The following is a 21,189-nucleotide window of genomic DNA, read 5'->3' as shown; positions in this document are numbered from 1 at the left end:
AACACTGTCTGATGGTTCGAGATACTCGGCAGGGCTCCTTGCGAAAGCAGCCGGAAGAGCAGGCGGAAGAGACGGCTACACCGCCTCGACGTCCGTCTGGTACCGCCTGTCCCCTCTGACTGAGATCTACGAGCTCGACGTGAGTCTGCCGCAGCTTGGTGAATCGTCGGAGACGCTCACGCCAAAGCTGGTCCGTCCCAACGCCTTTGCGAACCTGCTTCCGCTTCATCAGCTTTAGCCCTCGAAGGCCAGGTGCGAGGGCAATGTCACACCCGAGGCTGGCTATCTCCGCTGCAGAGGTTCCTATCTGTGCTACTGAGCCGCGCGACCTTTCTCTCAACCTGCAAAGCTCGCCTGACTACGAGTCCTCCTGTCCTGACCTACCGCGTCCCTCTCGTACAGTGCCACAAAAAACTCCCCACGCCGTGGCCTCGCGGCAAAATGCCGGTCGCTATGAAGGATGACCGCTCACGGCAGCCGTCGACGCAGAGCGAGCTCGCGATGCGCACGCAAGACACGGAGGCGACGGAGCAGGAGCCGACAGTCGCGTCTCTCGCTTGTCACCGCAAGTCTCCTCGCCCGTGCTTCAATCAGACTCTTGTCGACGAGCTTGCGGTCATCCGGCAATGGCGCTTCCTCCAGTTCGGCAGTGCGTCGTTTGCCGAGACTTTGACCGTTGACGGCAAGACTGACAAGTTTCTTCACCCATGCGCCAAACAGCGCATGACGAGACCAACAGCATTGGCTACGCTACTGCTGTCAGCGTCATCATCGGTACACCCTTCTTGATCGAGACGGCGGAGCAGGCGAAAAAGTTGCCCAAGGTATGCCTTAGAAGCGTTTCCTCCACGCGACCGAATGTCATGATCTGATCGCGACCTGGAGCGAGCGCTACAGATTGGGGAGAAGATCGTTGTCAAGATTGCCGAGTTCCTCGAGAAAGGGTACATTCAGGAATCGCGCGACATCCTCAAGACGGAGAAGTTCCGGGTTCTGTCCCTGCTGTCCAGTGTGCACGGCATTGGTGCGTCTCTTTGTACATCGCCTCTAAATCAGCAAATCTGACAACAAGGTCGCCCCTGCATGTCTTTGCAGGCTGGAAGGCGGCGAATGACCTCTACAACGAGGGCGCCCGCACGCTCGACGACCTGCGCGAGCTCCTCCCTCACAGGCCCTCAACGCTGTCATACTTCAAGTACCTTGACGACTTGAGCGAGAAGTGAGTCGGCGCGCAGTCAATGGCTGCTCGGGCTGCGCTGCCATGGCTTCGGCTCGTCTTACTCACGCCATTTCGGGACGCAGGATTCCGCGAGAGGAGGTCGATTCGATCGTCAAGTGGATTCAGCACCAGCTCGACAAGATCCAGCCGGGCGCACGCCTCGAGGCATGTGGCGGCTACCGGAGGGGCAAGTCGCACTCGAACGACGTCGACATCATCATCACATGGCCTCACCAGGACGGACTTGAGCGCGGCGTGCTCGACAAGCTTGTTGAGAGGCTACTGCGGAAGCGTGAGTCCTTACAATCGCGCGTGGCGGCGGCAGACATTGACTGCGCTTCCCACCAGGACTCGTGCCGAATGATGGCGTCCTGTACCACACCATGGCTGGATCGGAGCGCACGATCAAGGACAACCGCCCCGCCGACCGCCTCGATGCGCTCGACAAGGCGCTCGTCATCTTCCGCTTGCCGGCCGAGGCGAACAAGCGCTCGAAGGACAAGTTTCGCCGCGTTGACTTGATCGTCACGCGCTGGCCGGACTTTGGCTGCGCGGTCGTCGGGGTGCGTAATGCTGCATTTCTCGCTGCAGAGCGCGACTCAATCTCTCGTCTGCATGCGCAGTGGACTGGCTCGACCCAGTTTGAGCGCGATCTTCGCAGGCACGCGCACCGTCTGCACGTCCTCTCATCTCGCTTCGCCCGCGCGGCCATCTTGCTCACCCTTGAGCAACAACAGCAACATGAAGTTCGATTCGGGCGGCATTCGCGAGCGCGACACCGACCGGCCTATCGAGGCGCTCACGGAACAGGACGTCTTCCGCGTGCTACAGCTCCCGTACATCGAGTGCGTTCATTTCAGGTCCACGTTGTCGGCACCACCGCTACTTGAGGCTGATCAGCCCATCCGACAGTCCGAAGCTTCGCAACGCCGACCCCTGAATTCGCTTTCCTCTCACTCTTCTCTCTCTGCCTTGTAGCTTTTCCTGATGTGCCATGTGTTGCTTGTGAATACTATACTGCAAAGTATGTCGTTTTCTGCCGCCCTTGCCAGAGCGATCGCGGTGCTTTCGCTGGAGGCCTCGCTGGTCTGCCTTCCTGCTCACCGCCTCGCTCCGACGATGAGCTCGCCGGTCGACAACCCATTCCACGAGGAAGCGCTGTCGGACGAGCCGCTCGCCTCGTCATTGCACTCGCAGCCTGCGGACGACTCTGCGCTCCCCACCTCCTCATCGGCCGAACCGCTCTCGTCGCCTCCCGCCGCCGCCTTTGCGAGCCAGGACGACGACGACGCCCCGCTTGCGAGCGCTGCGTACCCCTTCTCGGCCGCGCCGTACCCACAGGACGACGTGGGGTCCGGCTCGCACGGCGTGACGAGCCCGCCGCTGCCGCAGATTCCGCACGACGAAGGCGACGATCGCGACGCAGGGCAGCCCGAGGCGGGGCAGGAGTCGCAGGGTCAGGCGCAGGCGCGACCGCAGCAGCAGTACGAGCGGCCACGGAGGGATGCCATTCAGGTCAGTCTCGCTTCTCGTGGCATTTGCGCCTCTGGCACTCCGCTGGACAGCGGTGCGCCGCATATGCGAGCAACCGTGAATCCTGACGGCTCTCGAATCGCAGATCGTCGATGCGCTGAAGACGAGTGAGGGCGCGAGCGCGCCCTACATCGTATATTGCATCCGATTCGAGGTGAGTACGGCACCCGACTGAGCGAATGTCCATTACCTCACTGCCAAACATGCGCAGAACCATGAGGTGCGACGGCGGTACTCGGACTTTGTCTCGCTGCGACAAGCACTCGCAACCCTCCATCCCTGCTACATCGTCCCGCCTCTTCCGCCGAAGAACACCCTGTCTTCCTACGCTATCGCCGGTGCAAACCCGGCTAAGGCACGCGAAGACGCAGCTCTGATTGCTCGCCGCCGCCGCATGCTCTCGACCTTCCTCAATCGCACGCTCGAGCACCCCGTCCTCGGTCGCGAGCGCGTCTTCCGCCGCTTCCTCGATCCGGAGACGCCCTGGGTCGATGTCCTTCACTCTCCGCCCGTGACCCTCGTCCCGAAGAACCCGCTCAAGGCGCCCGCGAACGACCCAACCGACGCCGACATGCTCGCGCTGTTTGCGAGCCTGCCGATCCCGAGCTCGTCGGCGCAGCTGCAGCACCCGGACCAACGCTTCCTCGACAGCGAGGCCTTCACCAACAAGTTCTCGGCGCACCTCGCCGGCTCGATGGAGAAGGTCAACCGGAGACTGATGAAGCGATGGACCGACGCGGCGGGCGATTGGGGCGAGATGGGCGGCGGGCTAAATGGCTTCGCGCTCCGCATGGGTGAGGATGGTGCCGGCGGGCTCGACGAGGCGACGGAGAAGGTCGGCATGGCCGTCGATGCGGGCTACACCCTCACTAACGCGATGGTGCGCCGAGATCTTCCTCGTCCCGCGTCTGCGCGTTCGCAAGGCGCGTAGCTGATTGATTCGAGTGCTCGCTATCAGCTGAGCCATTGGGAGCAGGAGTTCACAGAGCCGCTGCAGGAGTACACGCAGTTCTCCAATATCATCAAGGGCCTGCTCAGGTACCGCCACAACAAGCACCTGCAGTATGAGGCGGCGCGCGAGCTGCTCGAATCGAAGCGCGCGCAGCTCGAAGAGCTCGAACGCAGCGAGCTCGAGGCGCAGCGGCTCGAACGCGCACTCGAGCGCGTCCGCATCGTCAACGATGACGGCGGTTCTGAGCGCGCCGTCTCGCCCGCAACGGGCTCGAGTCCCGTTGGACAGGCCGCCGAGAACGGTCATCAGCCGCTCCCGCCGCTGCCGTCGTCGACTGGCTCGCTGCCGCCTCAGCCGAGGAAGAGCGGCGGGTTGCTGTCAGCGCTGAGCCATTCGGTCAAGGGCTTCGTCGACTCGGACCCGGAAGCAACGAGGAGGAGCACGATCGGCAAGACGCGCGAGCAGATCAACCAGGTGCGTGTTTCGTCCTCTTATGTCTCGCGACTTTGGTAGGCGATCTCCGGCTGACCCACACACGATCCGCTCGCACAGCTCGACGGCGCGATCAAGGCGCTCACGCAAGATTTGCGCTTCGCATCTGCAACGATCCAGGCCGACCTCGACCGGTTCCAGCGGCAGAAAGTCGGCGACGTGCGCGAGATGTGCCTCGACTTTGCGCGCTTCCACCAGGAATGGGCTCGAAAGGTGCGATTCGCCGCGCCACTTCCGGCCGTACCGTACTGACGTTGAGCATTGTGCAGAACCTTGCGATGTGGGAAGAGGCGAAGGCCGCCATCGACGCCATTGCCGACGAGTGAAACTTTGCTCGCTGTCCCGCATCCGTTCCCTTGCCACCTTTTTGCCACCACTTCTCGCATCACATCGTCACCTTCATGCTGTACACCACGTCTTGCAGTGCCTGTATGAAATCGCCAGCGATGCGCCGTCCACATTCCGCCGAGCCGACACCGGCGACAAGTGCGCATTGCAGTGTGCGCCTGACCGATCATCGACGACGTTGGGCATGAGGGGCGCATTCCATTCAATGCCCCCCAATGATTAACTGGGCTCAGTATGCGATGCTGCGACGTTCGATCTCGTTCGCTCTCCCGCTGGCTCAATCTCACGTCTCTCGCGCTTCTGTGCTTGCGGCTCTGGCTTGGCTCTCGCGCTTCTCGCTGGGACGCGGCAATAGGGGATGAAGAAAAGGGCGCAATAATTGCAGCTCGAGGGTGGGAAAAAGGGGTTGGGAACAACAAGCGAGTGTCGTCGCATCGGTGGAGAAAGACGAAGAGGGAGTGCGGCCGGCGGATACACGCTCACATGCCAAATCCGTAAAGGGTCTTGCCGGCACGCTTGAGCGCTGCAGGAGGAAAGGGCAGTCAGCGCGATGCCGAGGCACGGGACAGCGGGAATGCCCAAGCGAAATGAGACGGACCGTAGACGACGTCGAGCGAGGTGACGGTCTTGCGCTTGGCGTGCTCGGTGTAGGTGACCGAGTCGCGGATGATGTCTGCACGGGCAAAGGCAAGTCAGCAACCGGTTGGGAGCTGGAGATTCGAGGCTGATGCGGAACGCACTCTCAAGGAAGATCTTGAGGACACCGCGGGTCTCCTCGTAGATGAGGCCCGAGATACGCTTGACACCACCACGGCGAGCGAGACGGCGGATGGCGGGCTTGGTGATACCCTGGATGTTGTCGCGCAAGATCTTGCGGTGACGCTTGGCGCCGCCCTTGCCGAGACCCTTGCCACCCTTGCCACGGCCAGACATGTTGTGTAAGAGGTTGTTAAGGGGGGGTGAAGTGAGCGGAGAGAGCGATGAGGAGAAGAGGGAGAGAGGGCCGTCGAGGAGGAGATGGTTGCGCGCCGAGCGCGTTGTTTGTTGTTTGCAGGCGGACGTCGGGCGAGCCGTTCTTTCTAGCGCGCGTCCGGCGAAAAAGCCCTAGGTGTGTCTCACTTGACACCTAGGCGATTATTTCGTGTTTGTTTGCGGGGTGCTCGCGCTTGCCTGCCTCGCGTCGTTGCCCTTCTTCCCTCTCTCTTTTCTCTCCCACGCTCACTCCAGCACTTACTCTTATCGTCTACAATGGCCCGCACCAAGGTACGCCCTAGCTGCTGGCCCCCTCCGCACCCTCGCTCGGATTGTTTGTTTACCTTCCCAACTTGCAGCAAACCGCCCGCAAGTCGACCGGTGGCAAGGCCCCGCGCAAGCAGCTCGCTGCCAAGGCTGCCCGCAAGTCGGCGCCCGCCGCCGGTGGTGTCAAGAAGCCCCACCGTTACCGCCCGGGTACCGTCGCTCTCCGTGAGATTCGTCGCTACCAGAAGTCGACGGAGCTCCTCATCCGCAAGCTCCCGTGCGTCCAACTTCATGCTCATCACATTCTGTGCATGCGCTGACTTGCCGTCGACCCCCGCAGTTTCCAGCGTCTCGTCCGTGAGATCGCCCAGGACTTCAAGACCGACCTCCGCTTCCAGTCGTCGGCCGTCATGGCTCTCCAGGAGGCTGCCGAGGCGTACCTCGTCTCGCTCTTTGAGGACACCAACCTTGCCGCTATCCACGCCAAGCGTGTCACCATCCAGCCCAAGGGTCCGTTCACATCGACTTGCTCTTGCCCGTTCCTCGCTGACTCGTCCACCACCCACAGACATCCAGCTTGCCCGCCGTCTCCGTGGCGAGCGCCAGTAAGCTCTCGGCCTATGCGCCTGAGCTCGCTGTCCTCTGATGTCGGAAGGAGAGGATCCTGGAGTCGAGGATCGGTTGTTGTTCGTCTTTCTCGCGCGGTTCACGCCGTCGCCCCCACCTTGTTGTTCCCCTGCTGTTCAGCTACACCCCTTTACTCCCAGCTGCAACCCACATTGCGCTCCTTCACCATACTTTGATCACGCTTTGCCCGAGACCATGAGCGAAAGCGACTGCGTTGACCACGCAAGTGAACGTCACGGAAGTGCTCAAGACGGGGTCAAGGAAGCTCGCCGGTGTTATTTCCACCTGGTTGTGGGTCACGCTCGACCCACAGCTCTGAAGCAGAAGACGACAAGATTCGCCTGATTGAGGTCGAGGAGACGTCGCTTCGCGAATCCATCCACGGCGCTACCAAGCTTACTGAGACTCCAGGCGGTCAACAACAGCGCTCGCAAGCAGCTGACAGCGCCGCCTAGATTCCGCACAGCGCTTGCACGCCTCGAGTCCTCCCCCACTTCTCACCCAACCTCGACAACCTCGTCGCACCAGCCGACGCCGCGCGCGAGGTCCAGCGGGCCATGTCGGCCTCTGCACCTCTCCTGCCAGAGACTCGGCGGGACTCGCTCGCCGAAAAGGTCGCCGCTGGGCCGCGGCGAGGGGGGACGGGCGAGGACGTATGGGTTCGGCTCACGCGACGAGCACGTCAGCCGAGGACTAGACGTGCAGCGCTCGTGGGTCTCGCAGCACTCGTTCTGCTTGGTCTGCTTGTGCGCGGGCTGCATGGCTCGGGTCTCGAGCGAGCACGGCGAGCTGCTCGACGGCGGCAACACCTCGGAGGATTCACCGAGTCGCGCCTCGACATGGTGCCGTCCGGCCTGCGAGCGAGCTGGGACCTTCCCGTCGACGATCTCCTCAGTCACCCTGTTCTCGCGACCCATCAGACCCCGCTGTGCCGCCTTAACAGTTTCCACCAGGACCGCTACGCCCCTCTCCTTCCCTCTTACGGCAACGGCGGCCGCCGGGCACGATCATCCCGCCAGATCGTGCACGAGGAAGATGCGCATGGGCGTCGGCGAAATCGCACCGTCCGCGCTGTACCGCCGCACGATGTCCCGCGCAACCGCCTCACCTACTTCGTCGCGCTCAATCTTTACGATTCGGCTACCGTCCTGCCCGCCCTCATCCGCGCCCTCCACTCTCTCCTCACCTCTCTCGGCCCGACTCGCTTCCACATCTCCATCTACGAGAACGGCTCGAAGGACGACACGCCCGTCCAGCTCTTCCTCCTTGCCAAACTCCTCCGCCAGCTCGGCGCAGGCTACACCATCATCAGCGATCCGCAGCGCGAGGCCGGGTGGGTGCAAGGCTCGCGCATCAGCGGCCTCGCCGGCGTGCGCAACCGCGTCATGCAGCCGGTGTACGACGCGCCGCGCGGGACGTGGGACCGCGTCTTGTTCCTCAACGACGTGCACCTGTGTCAGGCCGAGGTGCTCGAGATCCTGCTGCAGCACGAGGTGCAGGGCGCAGACATGAGCTGCGGTATGGACTTCAAGGAGTTGCGGATACCCGAGTTTGAGGCATCGGGGTACCCGCTCCTGTTTTACGACTTGTGGGTTGCGCGGGACATGCAGGGCCTGTGAGTCCCCCGAGCTCGCCCACGATCATGTCATGCATACGAGCTGTCAAAGGCGAGTGTGCAGTCACGCTGATTGATGCCAACCCGCCGCAGGCCGTTTTACGAGATTAAGCAGCCCGGCGGACACTGGACTCTACCTTCTCCCGTCATGCCCCTCTCCGACTCGCGCTTCCGCTACGACTCGCTTCTACCAACGCAAGTCTACTCGTGCTTCAACGGCATCACGGTCCTCGACGCCGCCCTTTTCGAAGCTCCGCACTCGCTACGCTTCCGCGCCGACATCAGCGGCACCGACGAGCACAGCGAGTGCTTCCTCCTCTGCAGCGACATATGGAAGGCGCTCTCGCCGCAGCAACTCGACGGCTCGCCCAATCCGCACGCTCGCCCAGGCCGAGGAGCGAGGATCCAGATCGTCCCGCGCGCGAGCGTCGGGTACACGGCTGGCGAGTACGAGCGTGCGAGGAAGGACCGCAACACGACAGCGTTTGAGGTGGACGGCGAGGAGCGAAGGAGGAGGAACCGGGACGAGCTGATCGAGTGGCGACGCTGGCCGCCCAGACTCGTGACGACCTATCCATACGGTGCGTCCTGTCAAGCCGCGCTTCTATCGTTACGCTGCGTTGCTGACCACTTCTTCAAAACCTGCAGGTCAGTGGGAGAATCAGGTATATCGATGCTGCTTCGCAACTTCTCCCCTCTCTCGCGCTGACCGCTGCCTACGCTGACAGATCTCAATACCGCCGTTCTAGCGACATGTGCGCGCTGAGCGCTTGTAAGTGTATCGACGCTTGCTAGCCCTGCTCAGTCGAGCTGTTCCGTGCGACTTGGCGCGATGTCCCTCGGTCCGCCCTCCTGTCGGGAGTTCCGCTGGTCTCTAGAACCCAAGACCGTGGCGCGCGCACCTCCGCGCTGCACCTCGGCCTCTCGTGATCAGCCCGAGGAGCTCCCTTGCCTCCACCTCTGCTCTTCCCTTGCTCTCTCGCTCTTCGCCATCGCGCTCTCCCGAGCTGCGAGAGGCGTGCGACGCGGGCTCATCTCGCCTCTTCGACGCTTGAGTGCTACTGCCTGCCCAATCTGTGCACACCGTGCACCATTTGACACGCTACCCTTGCGCCTTCCGCCAACCTTGACTGTCGTCACCGTCGCCTCGATGGGCTCGACGAAACCGCCCCGAAAGCGCGCGCGCAGGTCACCCAAGAGCAAGAAGCACGTTCCTGATCCCGCAGTGCCGAGCAAGGAGCAAAGCTGCGCCAACTGTGCGTCCCGACCACCTCGACGCGCCGACTTCTCGCTCACCTCGCTCATCTCCTGCAGGCCGCCTCCGCAAGATCCGCTGCTCCGGCGGTGGGACTTCTTGGCCGTGTTCGCTGCTCTTTCCTTCGGTCGTACTAATGCGCCCTACTGTCTCGCAGACCGCCCCGCCTGCTCGCTCTGCCTTCGCGGAGCCGCTTCGCGCAACCTCCCCGCTTCGAGCGTGCGCTGCGTCTACTCCGGCTCGAGCATGTTCGCCACGGCGGAGGACAAGGCGTTCGAGGCGGCGAGGGGCGGACGCGGCGCGACGTGCGATTGGGGCGAGGCGGTGACGGTGTCGGGGGACGAGGAAGCGGAAGCGCAGCCGCGCGAGGAGGGCAACGAGGCGGTCAAGCGTAAGGAGGAGCGGGACGAGAACGCTGTCAGCACCTGTGCGTCCTCAATGTGCTTTCCTGCGGGTCGATTCGCTGATGTCCATCGATTGCGACCTTCTCAGCTCGCCCGTCGACGTCTCTTCCTCCGCTCACGACCTCAGCGGCGACACCTACGCCCGACAGCCACACCGAAACCTTCGAGACACCCGCAGATGCATCGCTGTCGAGCCCGAGTACGGCCCAGCTCCGCCCGTCGGCTCCTTCGCCGTTCTCGACATCGCCCATCTCGCCCGTCTCGCCGCAATCATTCCGCTATACTCGCATGGAGTCCCCTCCTCCGACTTCCAAAGCGGAGCCATCGACGCCCGAGGCTACCACCATTGCCGACTTGCCCGCTCGTTCAATCGCCTCCCCGGCCCCCGTCGTTCTGGCCGCTGCGCCTCTTCCTTCCTGTCCATCGCTTCTCCGCCAGTCCAGCCTCGACGATACACTTGCGCCAGCCTTCACTTCTGGATCGCGCGTCCTCGCCCCTCACCCGCTCAGCCAGCCACCGCTCGAGTCTGGCGTTTCGGTCCCGGAGGTGCCGGCGCCGACGCTCCTCGCAGCAACTGCGCTGGCGCCGTTCTGGAGCGGCGGTCCGCTTTCACACGAGGAGGTCATGGGCTGGACGGGTCTGCATTACGTCGCGAGGAAGAGCGGGATCTGACCAGAAGGCAGCCTTCGGGAACGGTGGAAAAAGGTCGGCCTCTCGGGCCAGTGCATTCTCATGGCGTTGTTGGCTCCGTACGCACTTTCTTGCATCAAACGAAATGTAATTACGGCATCGCGCATTCAAGAACACAATCGTCTCGCGTGTGAATGAGGGGAACATACGGCCAAGGTTCATTCCAGGCAAACGGAGGCGATAAAGACTAGAGGTGAGAAGGGGGTTGAGACAAGAAAGCCGAAAACGTGTGACTGCTCAAGGAGAAAGACGAAAGGAGGGGTATAAAGAGGAAGCGAGGGAGAGCCACCAAGAATGAGTGCGGTCTAGAGGTTGTCGCACTCCTCCTCGGCGCCCAACACAGCTTCGACGAGGGCGTTGCGCCCAAACTCGCTGTCGAGGCGGTCGTTGACGGTGTGTGCGAGCGCAAGAGCGTCGATGCCGGCGCCGAAGCGCGGGATGACGCTTGCGCTGAGGTGCTCGGCCCAGCCCTCCACCGACTTGGGCTCGATGACCTGGTCGGCGGAGAGAGGCACGACAACATCAAAGCCGCGGCGAGACGAGGCGCAGTAGACGTCGATGTGCAGGTCGAGCGAGGACGGCGAGACAGACGTGGTGACCGGGTAGCGTAGCGAGGTGAGCGCGACCTCATGGCGGATATGGCGGAGGATGCAGGCGCGCGAGGCGATGTAGCGCAGGATGCTCTGCGAAAGTTAGAGCCTGGTCAGGGTCGTTCATCCCGAACAATCTGCGAGTGAGGCCACTCACCCTGGCGTCACGAGCAGTATCCTGGCTTAGGGTGTGGTCGACTTCCTCGCCGATCTTGTCAAGGAGGAACGCCGTGATCTGACCGCCAATCGATCCCGCCATCTTCTTCGGCAGCGCGAGCTGCAAGCTTGCCCGCTCGACCGCAAGCGACCCAGTGCGGAGCGCGAGGTCGACGACAAACTCGTCAAAGTGGCGCATGACGACGCGATCCTGTGCGAAATGGACGAGGTGCCATCCCTGGACGTGCTGCAGCGCCTCAAAGTCGGCCTTGAGACGCACGAGGTCTGCGCGCGTGCGCTTGTCGCGGCGCAGCTCCTCGAGGTCGGCGATTTCGGCCTGGAGGCGCGCCTCCTCGGTCGAGTACTTGTCGAACGTCTCGTGGTAGCTGCGGAGGTGCTGCTCGATGCGGTCGAGCTCGGGGCGGCGGCCGGGGATGCCCTTCTCAGGGTTGCCATTGAGCTGCTCCCTGCGGTGCGCACGCAAGGTCAGTCTCAATCGGACCGAGGTGACCGAAAGCACGCACTCCTGCTCCTCCGAATCGGCGAGGAGACCCTGCAGGTACTCGACGTCCTCGGGCGACATGGCCGACAGCTCGACGTCAAGCTTGCGCTCTGCCTCGAGCTCGGCGCGAAGGGCAGCGTGGCGATCCTCGAGATCAGGAATGACGCTCGTAACTTCGACCTGAGCGAGTGCGGTGCGGTCCTGGGATGGAAATGGATTTAGGTCAGTGTCGCTCGAAACCTGCGTCGCAAGTTGGACGCACCGCGCGCAAGTCGTCGAGATTCTGCTCCATGACGCCGATGATCTGGCCATAGTTGTGCGAGCGAACCTGCTTCCACTCGAGCTGGGTCCGAAGAAGGTAGTGGAGCTTGATCTGGCCAAACTGGCCCTGCGTGTGCAGATGGAAGCAGAGTGAGCGACGGAGTGCGCGAGATTGGCGGGAAACGCAGCTGGACGAACCTTCATGATGGCCTTCGCCTCCTCCGTCGCGTTGGACCAGTCCTGGAAGACGCGTGGAACGAGACCACCATCGCGGATCGCGGCCTCCTGCTCGTCGTAGAGTGTTTGGACCTCTTCGAGCGATTCCGCAAGTCGCCTCGACTCCTGCAGATCGTGCTCGCCCCTGATCAACATCGGGCCTCTACAGCAGAACGCCGCTCAGTGCGCACGAAGACCGCGTACCTCGGTGTAGAGCTTGTGCAGGAGGCTTTTGCACGCGCCGGCGACGGTCAAGTCGGCGAAGGTGGGAGGACCGGCAGGCTTCTGATCGTCGGTGAGAGTGGCATTGCCGAGCGCGGCCATGCTCTTGCGGCGGTTGGCGGCGCTCTTCTCGACGTCGACGAGCGCGACGACATCGTTGACGAACGAGGTGCCCGTTGCGCCGAAGAAGGCGTCGAGCGAGGCGGGAAGGGCCGGCGTGTCCTAACAACGAACTCAAAAGGCGATCAGCACCTGGAATTAGATCCCGCAGAGACGAAAGTCGACGAACCCGTCCCTCCTCAAAGCTCGCATCGAACGAGCTCCCCGTTAAGTTCAGCTCCATCTCCTCTCCCTCCACCGCCAGCTCCTTGACCCTCTTGTCCTTAATAACAGCCGCCGCGCCGCCGTTCGCGCCGACATTCTCCTTCTCGTCGCCGACCTTGCCGCTCATGAGCGCACGGAGGCTCAAGCTCCCGCCGGGCGAGCGACCCGCCGACTGCGGCGGCGCGAGCGCGCGCGGCTGGAAGACTGCGCGTCCAGGCGTGTTGGGCACGGCCTGCTGCTGCGGAGCGGCCGGCTGCTGCTTGACGGGCGAGAGGGACCGCGACCGCGAGCGAGAGCGCGACCGCGCCGTCACGCCCGGGACCTGCTCCGGCTCTGCTGGCGCTGCAACGGGCTCCTCGCGCACGGCAGCGAGGGGCGGGCCGGGCGAGCGGCGCGGCGACTTGGGCGGCTGCGCGGCAGCGAGCGACGAAGGCGGGGCGTACGCGCTCTTGACGGGCGAGGCGGAGCGGCGTGCGCGCGCGGCGGCAGGCAGAGGGTGTGGTTCGGTGCTCCCTGCGCGTGGCGAGTCGAGCGGCACACGCCTCGGCGAGCGGAACGGCGAGCGCTGTGCGTTCGGCGGGCCGGGGCTCGCGGTCGAGTGGCGCTGCGGGCGCGCGGAGCCGGCGCGGAAGGGCGAGCGCGGCTCGAGGGTCGTTGGAACGGAAAGAGCGCGGGTGAGGCCTGGGCGGGCGAGCAAGGGAGACGACTGCCGCTCGGCAGCAGAGGCGGAGGGGGCCTTGTACTCGGCTGCGCGCGTAGCAGGCGACTGAGGCGGCGGCGCGGAGGAGGCGCGCGCGAAGATCGAGGTCGCAGATGCAGCGGCGAGGAGCGAGAGAGGCGCGGCGGTCGAAGACGCCGGCGGGAGGATCGAGCCGTACGTAGTGGCCTCGAGCATCGTGGCGGTCGCGTCCTCCATCTTGTCGCCGTCGTCCTGGTCCTCAGCGTCGTCCTCCTGGTCGCGCGCCGATGCCGTAGTCGCAAAAGTCATATCGGCCGTGCGGTCGCCCGACGTGAGCTGCATCGAGACCTCGGCATCGGAGTCCATCTCGTCCTCGTCGTCCTCGTCTTCCGGCTGGACGATCCCGCCCACGGCGGTGGTCATATCCATCGCGCCCGTCGCGTCCTCCATCTCCTCATCGTCGTCTTCGTCCTCCTCTTCCTCCTCCGCGAGCGCCTCGCGTCCCAGACTCGGCAACCGACTCTTCCTCGGCCTGCCTCCGCGCGCAAAGCCGAGCTCGCGCATGACCGCCTCGTCGTCCTCGTCCTCTGCGCGCGCAACCTCGGAGAAGCGCGGCGTGCGCTTCGCAGCAGGCGCGGAAGCGGAAGACGACGCGCCGAAGAGGGTGAACTGCGCTTGCTCGGCGGTTGCGCGTGCGTGGACAGCCGAAGCGTCGAATCCGCCTTCGTGCGCGCGCTCGGCGGTTGCGGCCGTGGTAGACGACGAAAAGTGGGCCGCAAACGCGCTCGTGATGCCCGCCGAGTCGGTCACCTCGTCCATGGCCATCGTGCCGTCTTCGCTCGCCTCCTGGCGGTCGTCGTTGTCCTCCTCCGAGGCAGAGCCTGCGTCGCCTTCGTGGTGCTGCACGACCGAGACGGGGATCTGCGTCCCGGCAAAGTGACCCGCAAACGCGAGCGTCACCTCGTCGCCGGCAATCTCCATCGACGGCTCCGACTCGAGCGCCGCATCGTCGTCCTCGTCGTCGTGTTCGTCTTCGGACGAGAGCGAGAACTGCGAAGAGGAGACGGAGATGTCGCCTGTTGCGGACGCGGCTTCGGCGGCTTCGGCGGCGCGGCGGGCGGCTTCGGCCGCGAAGGACTGGGCCTCCGCGGTGGGCTTGTCGGGCGTGAAGGTGCTGCGGAGTTGTATGCATCGATGAGTGACCGCAATGCGACGAAGCGAGGGGGCGGGACGGAAAGAAAGAGCTCGGAGACGCACCGGATCGCCGCATTCGGCGCGAAGCTGACCCTGCGCGAGGGCGCCATGCTCTTGCGCCTGCCCTCGAGGTCGTACAGCGCCGTCATGTCGCCCCTCGTGACGTCCATGTCGAGGCTGCCATCCGGGTCTTCGTCGTCTTCGTCCGAAGAGTCCATCTCGCTGCTGCGCCCGCCGTCGCTGTCGTCGTACGTCGTCGACGCGCCGCCGACAGACGCGCGCGGCGGCTTGAGCGACGAGCGGCGAGCCGCCTTCTTCGCGGCGGCCGCGGGAGCGGCGGCGGTCGAGAAGATAGAGAGGGCCGAGAGGTCGGTCGTGTGCGAGTGGGCCTCGTCCCACGCGGCGACGCGGGCGCGGTCGGACGTCGGCGGGAAGTGGATCGTGTGGTTGTCGGCGCCGGCAAAGACGGCGGGCGTTTGTTTGAGGATCGAGCGGCGCGGTTTCTGCGGGTTGCCGGGCTCGCGCCGTTAGTCCAGGTTCTGCGCAGTTCAGTAGAGACACAAAGAGGGACGCACGGCCTGCCTGCGCTCGAGCTTGCCCGGGCTGAGTTCGAGCCCAGGGAAGCCGTCCTGCTGCTTGACGCCCTCGAGTCCGCGCAGCCGCTTGCGTGCGTCCTCGAGAGCCTCGCCGCCGAGACTCTGTGCACGCTTCTTGCGCTTGGCGGACGCGGGCGCGGCCTCTGCGGGGTGTGCAGTGCCCGCGACGAGCGATGTTGGACGATGCGGGAGGAGCGGTTCGCCGGAGGGAGTGGCGCCCATGGAGGCGCGGGTGCGCACAGGGCGGAACTGTGCACGTGCAGAGTCACCCATTGCGCGCGGTCTGGCGCTCTCTGGCTGAGCGGTGAGCGAGGTGGACGAGGCGAGACGAGCGCGCGCGGAAGAGCCCCGACTGCGACTTTGCTGCACGTGACTCTGGCCTGCTTCTGCTCGACTCCGGGCACCTGTGAGATGGCAGAGCAGTTGAGTTGCATACTGCACTGCGCTACAGAATGTGTGGGCAATCGGTCGGCAGACAGCTGCCTTCCGGAAAAAGTCAGCACAGAGCCATCTCGAGTGGGTGCCTTGACGGGCCATTCGCTGTGTGAAGCAGTCGTACAGACTCTGGGAGTAGTCGCCGGCCTGCAGACTCCGCGAGAGGGGCGGTAGATGGGCGAGGGCAGGATCGGGGGGCGGCGCTCGTCGAGGCGAGCGGCGGCGGCTGGTGCTCGTCGTGTGCTCCGAGTCGCAGCCATGAGCGCGCGCTTGTCCATGTTCCGCCAGAGCCTCCGTGCCGCTCAGCAGGGCCCGGCCCTCGCCCGCCACGCCTCGACCGCCGCGCACCAGGCAAGCTCCGTCTCCCTCGCCGCTCCCTCGTCCTCGCTCGCCGCCCTCTCCATCGCGTGCGCGAGGGGCGCTCTGCCTGCCGTCTGACAGCTGCAGTGGCCCCTTCCCGCGCTCCTCACTCCCCTGCACGCACGCGCGCTGACCTCGTTGCCCTGTCCTGCCCGCACCGCGCCCTTCTTCCAATCCCCGCTCGCCCGTTGCCCTGCCGCCGCTCTCGCCCCGCGCGCACCGCCTGCCCTGCGCCCGCCCGACCCTGTGCTCCTTCGCACTCGCTCGATGCCCTACACAGGCCGGTGCGCGCGCCGCGTCGTCGGGCAACACGACGGCCGCCGTCGCCCTCTCGCTCGTCTCGGCCGGCACGTTCGCGTGGTACTCGGCCCTGTACGGCAACCCGCTCCTCCCCGAGGCAAAGGCAGAGTCGGCCGCCGACCACGGCCTCCACCCCGCCGCCTACCCCTGGGCCCACAACGGCCCGTTCGAGACGTTTGACCACGCCTCGTGAGTGTCGCCTCAGCCCTCTCTCGGCTCGATCGCTTGCTCGTCCGCGGCTGCCCGTCTGCACTGCCACTCTGGCATTTCGCCTGAGGCACTGCCTCGCCCGCGCCGAGGCTAGGGCTGCAGTGGGCACAGCCGCGGCGGAGCCAGAGGCATGCACCGATCGGACGGACCGCGCCACTGACCTCCGTCGCCCTGCAGGATCCGCCGCGGCTACCAGGTCTACCGCGAGGTGTGCTCGACCTGCCACTCGCTCGACCGCGTCGCGTGGCGCAACCTCGTCGGCGCGTCGCACTCGGTCGACGAGGCAAAGACCATGGCCGAGGAGGTCGAGTACGAGGACGGGCCCGACTCGGAGGGCTCCATGTTCCAGCGCCCGGGCAAGCTCGCAGACTACATGCCCCGCCCCTACGCCAACGAGGAGGCTGCCCGCGCCGGCAACGCCGGTGCCCTCCCGCCCGACCTGTCGCTCATCACCAAGGCTCGCCACGGCGGTGCGGTGCGTCGGCGCTCTCCCGTTCTCGCTGGACCCTCCGCCTTATCGGTCCGCATACTATCCTGACGAACGGTCGAGCCTGACTGCTCTTCGCCCCGCAGGACTACGTCTACGCGCTCCTTACCGGCTACGTCGACCCGCCCCCCGGCGTCGAGATCCGCGAAGGCCTCAACTACAACCCGTACTTCCCGGGCGGTGCGATCGGCATGGCGCGCGTGCTGTACGACGGCCTCGTCGAGTACGACGACGGGACGCCGGCGACGACGAGCCAGATGGCAAAGGACGTCGTCACGTTCCTCGCGTGGGCGTCCGAGCCCGAGCTCGACCAGCGCAAGAAGATGGGCATGCAGGCGACTATCATCCTCTCGGGCCTCCTCGCCCTCTCGATCTGGACCAAGAAGTTCAAGTGGGCGCCCATCAAGAGCCGGAAACTCGTCTGTGCGTACTCTCGCGCGGTCCTCTCTCCTCGCTTCGTACCGTACTGACGCCGCGTGCCTTCACAGACAACCCGCCTGCGGCCAAGCACTAAGTGACTCGGCAAGTCGGCGCGACGTGACGGGAGGAGGGAGCAGGAGAAGAAGGAGGGCAGTCGTGGGCGCGAGTGGGCCGGGCCATAGAGCGAAGGCTCGGCAGCGCTGCGGTCGACAGATGTGCGCGGTGGTGCGGTGTGTGCAGCTGGTGGTTCTTTTCTCTCGTATCTTCCTCGTTTCTCCCTTTCTTTTTGCAAAAACGCGCCGCTGTTTCTCCTCCCTCGTCGGTGGCTGGTCTCGCGCGAGAGACTCTGGGAGACGACCGGTTTCTGAAGGGGGACCGCAGCAGGGTAGCAGGACGGCACCACAACAGCACGAGAGCGGAAGGGAGGAGTGTCGAGTGATGCAACTGCGGCGGGCTTGATGCTGGCGACAGGATCACACCTCTCTGCGCTCGAATACATGACCTGACAGTCGGAACAGACCACAGGGACAGAGCATCGAGGCAGAGAAGCACTCAAGTGGCAGTGCAAGAGGGCGCGGCAGAGAGAACAACCTCCTGCGACGGGGCGAAGGCGGGCGGAGGATAGCGGATAGCGCTGGTTGAGCAGCTGGGCGTAACGCAGGCGGGTCTGTGGCGCAGCGGCAGCACGAGTGCACCGACGAGAGCCGAGAGCCCCACCTCGCGCTCACGCAGGGCCCGACGACTGACGCACTTCTCTGTCCATCTCGACAGTGGTCCACCGAGAGCGGCAATGGCGCAACCTTCTGGTCCAGTGCACGCCGTTGCACCGTCCGCCGCACCCGCTGCCGCCGGCTTCCCCGCTCCTCCTCCTCGACCCGCCCCGCCGCCTGCCTCGGCTCGCCTCGTCGCCGCACCGCCCGAGCCCAAGCCCGCGCCCGCGCACAAGGCGCACTACTTTCACTACGGCACCCGCAGCGTAAAGGCGCGCATCGACCCCGAAGTCCCGCTCGATGAGGTCCTCCGCCAGCTGTGCGCCTCGAGCCAGCTCCAGGTCGCAGAGCCCGCGACCCTCTTTGCCCTCCGCGACAAGGACTCGGGCGCTCTCGTCACCCAGGACAACATGCGCGCCATGCTCGAAAAGGCCACGACGTGCGTCCAGTCCGACTCCGGTCGCGCCTCGTCGAGCGGAACTAACCTGCACGAGTGCCGCAGATTCACGCTCGTGTCGTCCCCCATGCTCGAGGCCGTCGAGATGGTCGACAAGCTCTCGTCCGGCGAGGCATCGGTGCTCAAGCTCGCGACCTTCTCGCTCCGTTCCCTCATCAAGGAGCGCGCCTTCCTCGCAGAGTTCATCGCCCGCGGCGGCGTCGACGCCCTCCAGGAAGTCATCCGCCGCTCGTCGGGGAACACGCTCGCGTACGCGCTCCTGAGCTTGCAGAACCTGCTCGAGCTGGAAGAGAGCGGCTGGGTCGGGCTCGAGAGGTCTTTCGTCGCACGCATTGTCGACATCATTGGTGCGAGCCTTTCGCTTTCGCTCACTCTGCGTCGGCACCACTGATGCTCGAGCTCGACAGCGACGGAGCCCTTGATCAACATCTCGCGGCCAGCAACGGCCATCCTGCGCCGTCTCGCCTCGCAGCCCCTCGCCGCCTCGTCCGCTTCTACCTCGACCAGCCCGCGGCCGACCTCGGCGTCGGCAAGCGGCTTCCTCGCCGTCTTTGAAGCCGTCCTCGCGCAGCCGAACTTCTTGCCAATCGTCATCGAGAGGCTCTCGGGTGGAGACGTGCCCGTGACGAACCTCAGCTTGGGGCTCATCAACTCGCTGTTGAGGGGGAGCAACGAGCTCGGGGATCTCAGGCTTGTCGACGAAGTTGAAAACCTTGACGCATGGAAGACGGTCGGGGTGCGTTGCTTGCTGCCCTTCGAAGATAGCGCTGAACCGGACTGATTCGACCATCTCGCGCCTCGCAGAAACTCCTCGACGGCAGCAAGGGCGCCGACCTTTCTACAATCCTCACGCTCCAATCCAACCTCGTCGCATCGCTCCACCTCGCGCTGACGACGCCGATCGACGAGGAGCACTACCCGTACTTTGACCAGCTGTGGATCGCGTCGCGCCTCACCGACACGGACGAGTCGAACCGCTGGAGGCGCCTCGGGTTCCGCACCGAGAGCCCGCAGTACGAGTTTGGCCAGGCGGGACTGCTCGGGCTCAAGGCGCTCAAGCGGTACGCGGAGGACTCGCAGAACGAGTTTGCACAGGTGCGCACAGATTGCTGCGAGCCTTCCGTGAAACGCCTCGGGTCTACGCGAGGCTGAGACGATCCCGTCGTTGCGCGCAGACCCTCGCCGACCAAGCTTCTCGTCCCGAAGCGCGCCGCTGCCCCGTCTCGACCATCTCGAACGTGGTCCTGTGCCTGCTCGCCGACCACTTCGGCCTCACCTCAGGGCTCCCCTCGACACCCGCCACGCCTTCTCCATACCTCTTCCGCTTCTACGAGCTGCACGCCCTCGTCGTCACCTTCTTCCTGCGCATGTGGACCGAGTCGGGCGCGTCGGCGCACGAACCGGGCGACCTCGAGCGCGTGTCGGCGCTCGCCCGGAGCCAGATCGCGTTCGTGCTCGGCGGCGGCGGAGACAAGACGTGGTTTGCCGTGAGGAGGGAGTTCTTGAGCGCCGAGTATCGCCAGGTCAGGGAGCGGCAGGTGAGGGAGATGGAGATTGAGGATGACTTGCTCAGCAAGGCCCCTGTTCGGTGCGTTTGCTCTCTCTCTCTGCGCTGGCCGTGACTGGCCATTCGACAAACCCGTCCCTGATGGCCACTCCGTCGACGCAGCAACCTCCGCGGGCGGCTCTACCTCGAGTCGTACGAGTTCGTGCGCAGTCAGCGCATCTCGTGCCTGCACGAAGGCGCATGGTTCCAGGCCTCGCAGCCAGCCTCGTCGGGCGGGTCGACCGGGCGCAAGGGCGCGCAGAGCCGCGGCGCGCAGAGCAGCACGTGGCGGTTCTACCGCCTCGCGGCGAACCGCAAGGCGCTGCATTGGGTCGAGGCGAGCGAGAAGAGGGAGATCAGGAGCGGGCTGGACGACTTGCCGGACAAGAGTGCGTTCTTGCACGAGGTTTCTTCGTGCTTCTCAATTGACCTTGCTCTGCACGCACAGTCGACCTGAACTCGATTACGGACGTCATTGCCTCGGGAGTGCACACGCTGCAGCGCCCGCGGTTGTCGCAGGTCGCGGGCTTGAACCGCGTGCCGTCGTCTGCATCGGGCGCGACAGCCGCGGCGGCGCACGCCTCTCGCCTGAGCTTCCTCTCGAAGGACTCGGGACTGCCCGGATTCCGCTCGGCGACACCCCCGTCGTCGTCGCCGCAGTCGCTCACCTTCACGCTCGTCACCTCGGACGGCCCGCTCGTCGAGCTGACAGCGCCGTCGAGCGCGACCTACTCCGAGTGGGTCGACGGGCTGTCGCTCCTGCGCCCCGAGGAAGGGTCGATCTCGACGCGCGACACGGCAGACTACATCCAGGCGCTGACGGACGTCGGCGTCAAGGTCAAGCTGCTCGACCTGAGCGGCGAGCGCGTCGAGATCCTCCCGGCGCTCGAGGTCGACCAGGTGCCGGCGAGCACAAACTTCTTCTACAGCGACTCGCTCTAGCCGGGCGTCGTCCTCTTTTTTGTCCCTAGACTGTGTACAGCCCTCCATGCGTGCCCCTGTTGTCTGCCTGGACGAGGATCTCGTGGAATCGAGTTGCACGTGCTCGACGGCTTGTCGTCTCGTCGTCCTCGTTTGCGGCTTCTCTTCTGAAAAGCGGATTGCTCTAGACAGCGCCTAGCCGTGTGCTCGTCGGAGACTGCAGCGGGGG

The 21,189-nt window shown here is 64.9% G+C and overlaps 9 protein-coding genes across 9 annotated transcripts; 7 read left to right on the top strand and 2 right to left on the bottom strand.

Annotated features, from left to right (window-relative positions):
• Positions 1–441: 441 nt before the first annotated feature.
• Positions 442–2,159, top strand: JCM10292_002796 (type-X family DNA polymerase; the record flags this gene model as incomplete). The annotated part of the gene is made up of 9 exons (XM_076648152.1): positions 442–649; positions 721–824; positions 898–1,024; positions 1,096–1,219; positions 1,303–1,511; positions 1,568–1,782; positions 1,843–1,895; positions 1,957–2,064; positions 2,132–2,159. The coding sequence occupies 9 exons, from the start codon at positions 442–444 to the stop codon at positions 2,157–2,159; spliced, it is 1,176 nt and encodes a 391-aa protein (XP_076506375.1).
• Positions 2,160–2,338: 179 nt separating this feature from the next.
• JCM10292_002795 (PX and BAR domain-containing protein) lies at positions 2,339–4,522 on the top strand (the record flags this gene model as incomplete). Its single annotated transcript, XM_076648151.1, has 6 exons — positions 2,339–2,734; positions 2,838–2,906; positions 2,964–3,632; positions 3,711–4,178; positions 4,257–4,409; positions 4,466–4,522. 6 exons carry the CDS (start codon positions 2,339–2,341, stop codon positions 4,520–4,522), a joined length of 1,812 nt encoding a protein of 603 aa, XP_076506374.1.
• A 501-nt stretch (positions 4,523–5,023) lies between these two features.
• JCM10292_002794 (histone H4) lies at positions 5,024–5,477 on the bottom strand (the record flags this gene model as incomplete). The annotated part of the gene is made up of 3 exons (XM_076648150.1): positions 5,024–5,067; positions 5,143–5,217; positions 5,285–5,477. 3 exons carry the CDS (start codon positions 5,475–5,477, stop codon positions 5,024–5,026), a joined length of 312 nt encoding a protein of 103 aa, XP_076506373.1.
• Positions 5,478–5,792: 315 nt separating this feature from the next.
• Positions 5,793–6,392, top strand: JCM10292_002793 (histone H3; the record flags this gene model as incomplete). Its single annotated transcript, XM_076648149.1, has 4 exons — positions 5,793–5,807; positions 5,876–6,060; positions 6,124–6,293; positions 6,352–6,392. The coding sequence occupies 4 exons, from the start codon at positions 5,793–5,795 to the stop codon at positions 6,390–6,392; spliced, it is 411 nt and encodes a 136-aa protein (XP_076506372.1).
• An 857-nt stretch (positions 6,393–7,249) lies between these two features.
• JCM10292_002792 (glycosyltransferase family 69 protein) lies at positions 7,250–8,774 on the top strand (the record flags this gene model as incomplete). The annotated part of the gene is made up of 4 exons (XM_076648148.1): positions 7,250–8,025; positions 8,119–8,606; positions 8,674–8,690; positions 8,754–8,774. 4 exons carry the CDS (start codon positions 7,250–7,252, stop codon positions 8,772–8,774), a joined length of 1,302 nt encoding a protein of 433 aa, XP_076506371.1.
• Positions 8,775–9,175: 401 nt separating this feature from the next.
• On the top strand, positions 9,176–10,356 carry JCM10292_002791 (uncharacterized protein; the record flags this gene model as incomplete). Its single annotated transcript, XM_076648147.1, has 4 exons — positions 9,176–9,281; positions 9,340–9,369; positions 9,438–9,707; positions 9,773–10,356. The coding sequence occupies 4 exons, from the start codon at positions 9,176–9,178 to the stop codon at positions 10,354–10,356; spliced, it is 990 nt and encodes a 329-aa protein (XP_076506370.1).
• Positions 10,357–10,679: 323 nt separating this feature from the next.
• Positions 10,680–15,387, bottom strand: JCM10292_002790 (uncharacterized protein; the record flags this gene model as incomplete). The annotated part of the gene is made up of 9 exons (XM_076648146.1): positions 10,680–11,057; positions 11,122–11,587; positions 11,645–11,823; positions 11,885–12,010; positions 12,082–12,225; positions 12,304–12,543; positions 12,611–14,498; positions 14,582–15,021; positions 15,094–15,387. The coding sequence occupies 9 exons, from the start codon at positions 15,385–15,387 to the stop codon at positions 10,680–10,682; spliced, it is 4,155 nt and encodes a 1,384-aa protein (XP_076506369.1).
• Positions 15,388–15,807: 420 nt separating this feature from the next.
• Positions 15,808–17,420, top strand: CYT1 (ubiquinol--cytochrome-c reductase catalytic subunit CYT1; the record flags this gene model as incomplete). The annotated part of the gene is made up of 5 exons (XM_076648145.1): positions 15,808–15,900; positions 16,190–16,398; positions 16,597–16,894; positions 16,993–17,329; positions 17,395–17,420. The coding sequence occupies 5 exons, from the start codon at positions 15,808–15,810 to the stop codon at positions 17,418–17,420; spliced, it is 963 nt and encodes a 320-aa protein (XP_076506368.1).
• Positions 17,421–18,116: 696 nt separating this feature from the next.
• Positions 18,117–20,981, top strand: JCM10292_002788 (uncharacterized protein; the record flags this gene model as incomplete). Its single annotated transcript, XM_076648144.1, has 7 exons — positions 18,117–18,475; positions 18,539–18,840; positions 18,901–19,229; positions 19,298–19,588; positions 19,669–20,081; positions 20,163–20,428; positions 20,488–20,981. The coding sequence occupies 7 exons, from the start codon at positions 18,117–18,119 to the stop codon at positions 20,979–20,981; spliced, it is 2,454 nt and encodes an 817-aa protein (XP_076506367.1).
• Positions 20,982–21,189: the final 208 nt, after the last annotated feature.

The sequence above is a fragment of the Rhodotorula paludigena genome (assembly GCF_050403205.1).
Source record: "Rhodotorula paludigena JCM10292 DNA, Rt_paludigena_JCM10292v1_ctg13, whole genome shotgun sequence".
Classification (NCBI taxonomy): Eukaryota; Fungi; Basidiomycota; class Microbotryomycetes; order Sporidiobolales; family Sporidiobolaceae; genus Rhodotorula; species Rhodotorula paludigena.
This window is presented reverse-complemented; position numbering and strand designations above follow the sequence as displayed.